Raw genomic sequence first — 10326 nt, 5'->3', positions numbered from 1 at the left:
GGACTGGCATTTGCTGATGGGACAGGGCGCAAAATGAGAAGAAAAAGCTGTAAACATCCATTACTAATTGGAACTTGGGATGTATCGACTAAGAATGTAGGAAAACCGGAAGCTGTCAAAAGTGAAACGGAACACAGAAAGATCGAACTACTAGGCATTCGTGAGCTGGAATGGGCTGATGGCCATTTTGAATCAGAAAATCCTATGGTTTTCCATGGTGAGAAAGACAGATTCAGGAGGAATGGTGTTGCATTCATCGGTACAAAGATCTTCCTTTCCATATTCCCATTTCTAACCTTTTCCCATTTTTGCTGGTTGTAACATCTTCAACATTTTAAGAGTAAAACTGATACTCAAGGCTCATTTACAAAAATGATTTCCAAATGGGCTTACTTCAAAGAATGGCAAGCTTGTGCTTGTCTCCTTTGAAGAGATGAAATGATCAAGTGCCAGAGGGAGCTAAGCACGTATGAATCACGAGGGCAGCTAAATGCCAGCCTGGGCTCATGGTGTTTCTTAGAACACTCAGGGGACTGCAGGGACCCAAAGCAGCTGGTCATATTGAAGGAGGCAGAGGGAAAACTCATCGTTGGAACAGAAGATGAAGTTCGCAAACAGACCCCCACAAAGGAAGTCACCTGATCTTTGACTAAGGAGCAAAAGGACCTCTGTGGACAAGGACAATCTTCTTACCTAACGGCGCTGCAGCAGCCAAACACGCGCATGCATAAGGACCAATCGCGACCCAGAGCCTACCTCTTTTACAAAAATGCCTTCCAAATGGGCCTCAGACCTAAACGCAAGACGTCAAAGCTACAAAACTTCTAGGAGGTCACAGGAGAAAGTCTAGGTTGGCCTGGGGTCTGGCAGTACACATTAGAGACAAAACGCAAATTTCTCAAGGGAAAAAAAAAGCTGGACTTCATCAAAAGTAAAAACCTCTGCTCTGAGGAAGACAGATATTAAGAGAATGAGAAGACGTGCCACAGACTGGGAGATGTTCGCAAAACACATCTCAGATCAAGAATTTGCAGGCTAGTAGACAAAGCTCTCCTAAGAGTGCACAATAACAGCCTGGATTACACCAGGGGCCAAAGCTCTCAAGAGAAAGCTTATAGGCACGTGGATGGCAAAGAAGCCTATGAAAAGATGCTTGACAGGTTATTAGAGAACTGCACATCGACGAGATCTCTCGGGGTCTGTTCCATGTCTATTTGAACGGCTAACACCCAGAGCACTGATATGACCACCTGCTAGAGAGAATGCGGAGCAACGGGAACTGTCGTCCCTCATGGGAATGCAAAATGATACAGCTTGCTTAGAAGAGTTTGATAGTCTCTTAGAAAGCTAGACAGACTTACTTTACTATCCTGCTATGTTTCTAGGTATTTATCCAAATGAGTTAAGAATGTATTCCCCCATAAATCCTGCATTCAAATGTTTATAGCAGCTTTTCCCCCCGTAACTGGCCCACACTGGAAGTAACCAGTGAAGCCCTCCTTCACCAGCTGAGTGGATACACAAACCATGGTATATCCAGTCAATGGAGTAAAAGCAAAACGGTTCTAGACAAAAATGTCTGTCGAAAATCAGCAAACAAAATCCCTCCCAAGCCTGTTGCTCGTGGGTAGATTTTCTCCTGTGTAAGTTGGGGAGGAGCAGGGGGGAGAGGGGGAAGACTCTGGTGGCATAATGGTTACGTGTTAAGCTTCAATCTGCAAGTTCAGCAGTTTGAAACCACCAGCTGGTCTGCAGGAGAAAGCAAGCCTGGGGCTTTATAGTCTCGGAAACCCTGTCCTATAGGGGTCACTGAGTGGGGGCATGGACCCCTACAGACACAGAGCTTGTTTTTCGTTTGGTTGGAAGTCAGGGTAGGGATGCACATCTGCTGAGAAACAGCAGGCAGGCGTTTGGAGAACAATTCTGTTGTGCAATTAGGATGGGGCAGAAGGAGTGGATGGACAGACATGGAAGGGACTGATAGCTTTCTTGGCACCTTAAGGCAAGTCATGTAAACACACAATCTCTGCTTCCTTTTTAACAACATCATAGAGGAAGGCATTGGACAGAGGCATTGTTTCCAGTCCCCAACCCTACACATTAGAATGCATTCCAAACCATGCGCTGAAGCAGTAAGTAGAAATGCAGGCACTTTTTTTCAAGTATACAATTTGTTTTTATTTACAATACCCTATAAAAATGTAAATTTAGAAACTTTTATTTTCATTAATTGGAACCGAACAGGAGAGCACAGAGAAGGAGAAAAAATCATCAAGTAGTCACTTGATCAGCTGTGAAGGAGAGTCCGCAGATGATGGGAGAGAGAAGCTGGGTCAGGCCACAGGGGCATGGCTGGTGGGGGCAGGGGCTACACAGTGGGAGGGCAACGGAGACAGAGGAGAGCGAGCATGGAGAACAAAGACAGCAGTTCTAACAGAGGATATTACTGTTGTACAACATAGTCATGTGCAAAATGTGTATTCTCTTTAAGTATCATAACCTGTCCTCCCCACTATATCCCAAAAGGCGGGAACAGCACAGGGTGAGTTGGACTGTCAGGCAACATTAATGGAGATTTCATTTTCTTGAGGACTCTAATCATGGGGGTGCAGAGCCCCTTTTCCTGGTTGATTGGTGAATGGGAGCGGGTCAATGAACAGGCTCATGGCAGGCTGCCCTGCTAGGGTTCAACCCCAGGTCCCCTGGCTGCTGGGAACAGGACTTGAGTGAGATGGAGTATCAGGGACAGTTGTTTTGTTCATGGGGTGGGTGGGGGGCAAAGCACGCCAGACTTAGCAGTCCATGTTTTCATTTGGAGTTTCTGCCCACGGCAGCAAATAAAAGCGGGGTACAGCGAAGTAAGCCCCCAGATGGCTTGCTGAAGTCGTCTCAGGAAGACAAGGTAAGTGTGCGAAATACCACACCGCAGAAGTGGGCTCCAAGTGAGGACCATGCCTGGCGCCTGCATGTCCTGGAGAGATGTGCGTGCCCTTTCTCCCGAGGTGCGCAGACACGCGAGAATACAAGTGGGGACGAGACGAAGGGCTCCTCAGCCTGCATTTGGGCCCCAGCTAATACAGAGTTCCAATGAGACGTACTGCTTATCTCTGAATTCTACTGAAACAAGTAGAACTCACCAAATTAATTACGAGATGGAAGAGAGATTAAAAATGTGGTAATTAAAAAAACACAACAACCTGCAATTAGAGGAGGGGCGTGTCACCAAATACTTTTTCTAAGCCAACACTCATCTCTAAGGACCCTTTGGAGATCACAGAAATGCTTGTTTGGGGAGTGTTGAGTGTGTGTGTAGATATATGTCAATTTCTACTTAATTGGCTCTCCTATCACATTACTACGGGCCATGAGGAAAGACTTCAGTAGGATGAGGGGGGATCCTTTGGCAGGCTACAACCTACTCTGAACTGGAGTAGCAGTGCTGGGAGGCCGTATTTGTATCTCTAGGGCAAAGAAAATGCAAACATGAGAGAACGGAGTAAAGGCAGGGCATGCAGAATTGTAACACAGAAGGTGAGGCAGAAACCAGCAGAAATGTCACCCAGCCAAATGTCACAGAGCAGCAGGGAGACGCCTGGCAGAGAGAGAGAATGCCTGTGAGCCGGGATCGATCTCACGAGGCTTTTGCTTTGGGCACAAAGCTACCTTCCCTCCCACATTCAAAACACTCCATTGGTGGTGACAGCAGTGCAGGTGGCAGCGACAGGAGGTACGTGACACATTTGAGGATCTTTATCGGATCCCCTGAACAAGCCTAAGGGTATAAAGAAAAAGAGAAAGGAAATGTTTGAAAAAATAAATCGAGACAGATTCTTGTAAGAATCATCATAACCAAATACCCACGATGATCTTGCTCTCTCCCTGAGCAATTCGTCCGCTTCTGAGACTACTGACTCAGGCCAGCATTTATATCTGAGTTGATTTTAATCTTTTCCACCAAATTCAGTTTCACTCCTCCCCACACCCTCTGCTCATCATTAGCTGCGTGTGTTCTTGTTTCCGACTTACTGCAGCTTCGTCTCTAGCAAGTTCAGTTTCTGCCGATCGACGTAACGTGAGAAGAGGGACACTAGGTTGCTGGGTGCGGAGATGGGCTTGGCCAGGGCTGCCTGGGGAATCTGCAGCAGCTCTCGGGTTGCCACGAGCATCACCTCTGTCCTGGGGAGGAAAACCAAGAACAAATGACCCCATGTTTGCCCATTCACAGCACCCTCCAGGACAATGGGGAACTGTTCCCGTCGGGTTCCCATGTCTTTTCAAATCTTCAAAGGAGCAGGCAGCCTCATCTTTCTCCCGAAGAACAAATGGTGCATTCAAACTGCTGACCTTTTTGTCAGCAGATCCATGTGTGACCCACGCCGTTGGTGCCCGTTACAAATTACATAAAAGGACGTAAAATAAGAGAAGCAGCCCAGCCCAGACTGACCACTGGCTGTTTTGTGTTGATTCCATAGCAGGGTCTGAACTCTGTAGGTCTTCCCCACGGCTCAGGATGACGAGGAGCAGTGACAAGCCAAACTACAAGAGGAGACAGAAAAGAACAAACTTAACACTGCACTGAACCCCTTGCGGGGACCCCGCACTAAATGGGGGATAGCACCAAAGCAAATGGACCCCTTTGAGGCTGCACGCTCTATGGAGGGAGGCAGTCAGAGACAGAGGGGGTGCATCTGTTCCCTGACTTCCCTATGGGTACAGTAAGTCATGACCGACCAAATGTAACCGATAATGACAGTAAGTGGCCATGTCCATTGTCCCCTCTGCCTTTCCCCACCCCAAGCTGAGGCGAAGAAGCAAGTTTTGCAGCCACAGATAACATGGGGTTACGCCTCTATGTACGGGCACCGAAATGGATTGAAAAGAACAGTCATTCTGCAGGCTTCCCTGCACTTAGGGAAGATCACGGCACCAAGTCCTGGCCATTGAGACGGAGATGGAGAAGCTGTTGGTTGTAACTTTTGGGAGAGCTCCAGGTTGAGAGGAGAAATGGCCAACCCATACCATGCACCCACCCTTTTTTCCTGACGGAAAGAGAAACTTCAGTCTACATTCAACTTGGACCACAAGGGATCATGCATGGCAGCCTCTGCTACACATGGCAGAGAAGAAAAAGCGAAGAAGTGTGGATCCCAGGTGACACTGTGAAGCCACGAGACTAGGTTTATTTCTCACGGGAGCCAGAAAATCCGGACACTAGCAGTATTGCACCACCCGACTGTCAGAAGCCCTACCCACAAGTCCTTATTGGCCATGGGCAGCCACTATCCATTCTACAACCTTGCAGCGTCAGGGACACGGCAGCACAAGCCAACCTTATTCTGGAGGACAGCAGCGAGGTGAGGGTTGGCGGGTGCTGGTGCAGCTGCACTCTGAGGTAGGTTCATTAGCTGTTGCAGAAGGCTGGTGACGGTCACTGATGGAAGGTGATAGAGGAGGAGGGAGAAGGGACTCAGTAAGCATGGCAGCACCTGCAAGGAAAACAGGAACATATTACACCTGCTACGTCTGAAAACAATACCCCCTCCCTGGGGCAAGGAAGGGAGAATGAGCAGCTGCATTTGCAACTACCTGGGCAAGGCTGACCAAAAAGGGGCGGCAGGTTTGGCAGATACTACTACTGTCTTGACGAGATTCTAGAATAGCTACTGAGAACGCTGTCATCTCCATCTCCTCTGGAAACCTCATGACCCAGCCCATCGAGGGTGTGAAGTCACTGCCACAGCACAGAGCCAAACTTGTACCGTAACACAACACCAGTATTTTTATTTACACACCAAAAAATATTCACATGCCTACAAGGTGTCAGGTGCTACAGGCCGCAAACCAACAGTAAACAAGACACAGACCCTCAGGGATCTAAAGTGTGGTGAGGAAGACACAGGCAACCGGGAAACGTCACGATATTATGATAAAAATGCAGAAATACTCACTGCCATTAAGTCGATGCTGACTCACAGCGCAACTCCATAGCACAGGGTACAGTGTCCCCGTGAGTTCCGGAAACTGTGACTGTTTACGGGAGTAGAAAGCTTTCTCCCACAGGATGGCTGGTGGTTTTAAACTGCTGACCTTGTGGCTAGCTGCCCAGAACATGACTACTCGTCCCCAGGGGTTCTCTGTCCTGCGATACGTTCTCTTAGGTCAGTTCAGAGTGCTATGGATAAAATCAGTATTTGTATGGAAATTATATCCTATTTTGTCTTCATAAAGGCTCACTGAGATTAAGAAAAAATGGGTGAATTATTACCTAACTCTGCAGCTGATTGGGGAAGCTAAAGGAAGTGCTGAGTATCACAGCACATAGCTAGAGCCAGGACTGGCAAGGAACACTGAGAGTACCGTGGGCTGCCAAAAGAACAAACACATCGGTCTTAAAGAGTAAGACCAGAGTGCTCCTTAAGAGGCAATGATGGCGAGACTTCATCTCAGGTGCTTTGGGCATGTTAGCAAGAGAGACCAGTCCCTGGAGAAGGGCATCATGCTTGGTAAGGCAGCATGGCAGTGAAAAAAAGGAAGGCTCTTGGCAAGATGGACTGCCAGAGGGGTTGCAACAATGGGCTCACACGTAACAACTGTGAGGATGACACGGGACCCAGTATATTTAGTTCTGTTGCACACAGGATCGCAGTGAACTGGAGCTGACTTGACGGGGCCTAACAACAAGAAAACCAAACCCGATGACTTGAATTCTAGCCTTCATTTCTTGCTATTGTGTGATCCCGACTGGGAAGTTACAACAGAGCTAAGTTGGTTTGAACCCAGGAGAATAAATCCAAAGGGCTTCCAGGCACTCAACGACCACACTCTCAACAGTGGTCATTGGTTTTGAAGAAAACGCAGACACGCTTTCTGCGGTCTGCCCTAGAGAGTCTTCACTGCCGACATTAGAACTGACTGTGATGATGTAGAGCCAAGGCCTTTTAAACGCAATTGACCATGGACGTGATGACATGTGTCGGCTCGACCAAGAGAACTACTGAAAACAAAAAACAAAGCTGACCAAAGGTTACCATGGGTGAAGGAGGAAGAATTTTTGCCTAGGGGACACTGAGCTTATGTCAATGGTGGTGGATTAATTTGGAAAAGGATATCAATAATGGTTTCACAACATGAGTTTAATCAATGGCACCACCTCATATATGTAAGAAGTTGTTGAACTGGAGAATGTTCTGTTCTGCATATTTTCACCACGATTAAAAAAACTACAATAATAACTGAGTATAAGGAAGATGTTCTAAAACTGTGGTAATGACTGTAAAGCTCTTCTTGGTACGATTGAACGACTGATTTGTATATGCATGACATGTGGATGAAGTGCCAATGAAACTTCTGAAAAGGTACACATTAGTTTTAGAAGCAGGAGAAAAAGATACGGATTAAAAAAATCCCTAACTGAATGTCAGAAGAGACTGAAACTTGCTGATGAGCGTACAGTGATTAGAAGAAGTAATGAAGGAGAAGAGCTGAAGAGAAAACTTCAAAGGGAAGCTGGACAAGAAGTACAGCATCATAATGAAATGTGCAAAGATGTGGGAGTTAGAAACCAAAAAGGGACAGTACTAGAAAAAAAATTTCCACCTGCAATACTGAATGAATCTATGAGCAAAACATTGAAAGGTTTCTGAGCGCCAAAGGAAGACGGGCGGGACATACCAAGTCACTGTAACAAAAGTGGTCAGCATTCAACCACTTCAAGAGGTTGCGTATGATTGAGAGCAGACAGTCCTAGAGGAAGAAGGCCAAGCTGCACGGAAGGCACTGGTGAAAACAAGGCTCTGGAATCGATGGGAGCACCAAGTGAACGCTTTCAACAAACTCATGCAGTGCTGAGAGCACTCACTAGTCCATGCCAAGAAATGTGGAAGATAGCTACTTGGCCAAGCTGAGAGAGATTAACATTTGTGGCAATTAAAAGAAAGGTGACCCAACAGAATGTGGAAATTAACAAACAATAACATTGTTTTTACATGGAAGTAAAATTCAAAAAGGGTGGCAGCAAGGAGCTGCCAGCAATTCAAAGGGATTCAGAAAATGTATAACAGGGATATCATTGCTGCTGTCAGATGGACTGTGGCTTAAAGCACAAATACCAAAAGAACGTTTGTGTTGCTCATTATAAAAAGACATCTTAAGAAACCCCTCAGGAACAGAAGGAGCAATATCAGGAGGGTGGGGGATGGTCGGTGAGTGGGAAGGGGAGAAAGAGGGAACTGATCACAAGGTTAAATATATTAACAGCCGCTTCCCCCTCCCCCCCAAGGGAACGAATGACAGACATGTGGATGGAGAGAGAGCACTTTGGACAGTGTGAGATACGAAATAATAACAATGTATAATTGATCAAGGATTCACCAGGGTGGGGAAAAAAGAGGAGCTGATACCAAGGGCACAAGTAGAAACTGTTTTGGAAATGATGATGGCAACATATGTACAAATATGCTTGACACAATTAACATATGGAATATTTTTCTTCTTCACATTAATACCAACTTTATTAGTGTCATTTTTTGAAAAATCATTTTATTGGGGACTCACAATCATGTATGGATTGTGACAAGAGTTGTACCAGCCCCCAATAAATGATTTAAAAAAAAGACACTATTAACGTTTGTATTAGTGTGGAAAAAACATTCTATGTGTTGATTGTGTCGAGCACATTTGTTGCCACCAGTATGGAGTGTTCTAAGAGCTGTGAGAACCCCCAATAAAATGATTTTTTTTAAAAGAGGGCATTTTACTGTGCGATTAATTAGCAATCTACAGAAAAATGAGAATTCATTCCAGAATGCTTTATTGTGTTCTTGTGGAACTTGCAAACAGACCAAGAAGCAGTTTTTTGAACAGAACAAGTGGATACTGAATAGTTTAAAATCAGGAAAGATGTGCATTAAGCTCGTATCTTTTCACCAGACTTATTTAATCTGTATGGTGAGCAAATAACCCAAGATTATTTGGGCTACCTGAAGGCCACAGCAGAAAACCTGGGACTGTGTCACCTGCGATGTGCCCCCCCCCCCCGCCCCGAAAGCCATGTATTTACATTGTTTTACAAAACAACCTCACCTTTAAAGTACTCTCCATTACACTTAATACATTTTAATCAAATCTGCTATTCCATTCTTGGACACATTTTTAAAACTAGTCTGTTTGGATGGCTGACAGCACCTCCCTTGTTTTTTTGTTCACCTCCTCTACACCACCAAGTCACGGTCTGTTCATGGCCCTCTTCATTCAAAGCAACACAAAGGAGTTGCACGGAGCAAGGTCAGTAAGGTGCATGGCATGTGGCTTTTTGCCAAAAACTCGTGCACTGAGATGGTTGTGTGAGCAGGCGCATTGTCCTAGTAGCAAAACCAATCCACTGCCTGCCATAAATCATGGCCTTTTCTTTAAAAAAAAAAAAAAATCATTTTATTGGGGGCTCGTACAATTCTTATCACAATCCATACATACATCCATTGTGTCAAGCACATTTGTTGCCATCATCATTCTCAAAACATTTGCCTTCTACTTGAGCCCTTAATATATGCTACTCATTTCCCCTCTCCCCCCTACCTCATGAACCCTTCATCATCCATAAATTATTATTTTGTCATATACTACATTGTCCGACGTCTCCCCCTGCCTTCTTCTCTGCTGTCCCGCTCCCAGGGAGGAGGAAGCTATATATAGATTCTTGTAATCAGTTCCCCCTTTCTACCCCACATTCTCTCCACCCTCCAGGCATCGCTACTTTCACCACTGATCCTGGAGGAGTCCTATGTCCTGGATTCCCTGTTTCCAGTTGCTCTCTGTACCTATGTACATGTTCTGGTCTAGCCAGGATTGTAAGGTAGAATTGGGATCAAGAGATTGGGGTGGGGAGTGGGGGAGAAGAATTTAAGAACTAGAGGAAAGTTATGTGTTTCATCGTTGCTACCCTGCACCCTGACTGGTTCATCTCCTCCCCACAACCCTTCAGTAAGGGGTGTCCGGTTGACTTCCACTGGGTTTTGTGTCTCCATTCTGCACTCACCCACATTTACAATGATATGATTTTTTGTTCCTTAATGCTTGATACCTGATCCCTTCGACAGCTCGTGGTCACACAGGATGGTGTGTTTCTTCCATGAGGACTTTGTTGCTTCTGAGCTAGATGGCCACTTGTTTACCTTCCAGCCTTTAAGATCCCAGATGCTATATCTTTTGATAGCTGGGCACCATCAGCTTTCTTCACCACATTTGCTTATGCACACGTTTGTCTTCAGTGATCGTATCAGGAGGGTGGGCACCCACTGATAAGATTTTTAGTTCTTTGATGCTACATCA

The 10326-nt window shown here is 45.7% G+C and overlaps 1 protein-coding gene across 1 annotated transcript in view; it reads right to left on the bottom strand.

Moving 5' to 3' along the window:
* Positions 1-2165: 2165 nt before the first annotated feature.
* The window catches only part of PATL1 (PAT1 homolog 1, processing body mRNA decay factor), a 39852-nt gene continuing 31691 nt past the window's right edge, over positions 2166-10326 (bottom strand). Inside the window, exons 16-19 of the mRNA XM_075545662.1 lie at positions 5331-5486; positions 4445-4536; positions 4027-4176; positions 2166-3772 (exon numbers count right to left, since the gene is read on the bottom strand). Coding sequence (XP_075401777.1) covers positions 3751-3772; positions 4027-4176; positions 4445-4536; positions 5331-5486 — 420 coding nt within the window. The 3' untranslated portion in view covers positions 2166-3750. The remainder of the gene's footprint in view (positions 3773-4026; positions 4177-4444; positions 4537-5330; positions 5487-10326) is intronic.

This window comes from Tenrec ecaudatus, chromosome 4 (genome assembly GCF_050624435.1).
Source record: "Tenrec ecaudatus isolate mTenEca1 chromosome 4, mTenEca1.hap1, whole genome shotgun sequence".
In the NCBI taxonomy this organism is placed as follows: domain Eukaryota; kingdom Metazoa; phylum Chordata; class Mammalia; order Afrosoricida; family Tenrecidae; genus Tenrec; species Tenrec ecaudatus.
The sequence above is the reverse complement of the archived record's forward strand: the minus strand, read 5'-3'. Positions and strand labels throughout refer to the sequence as shown.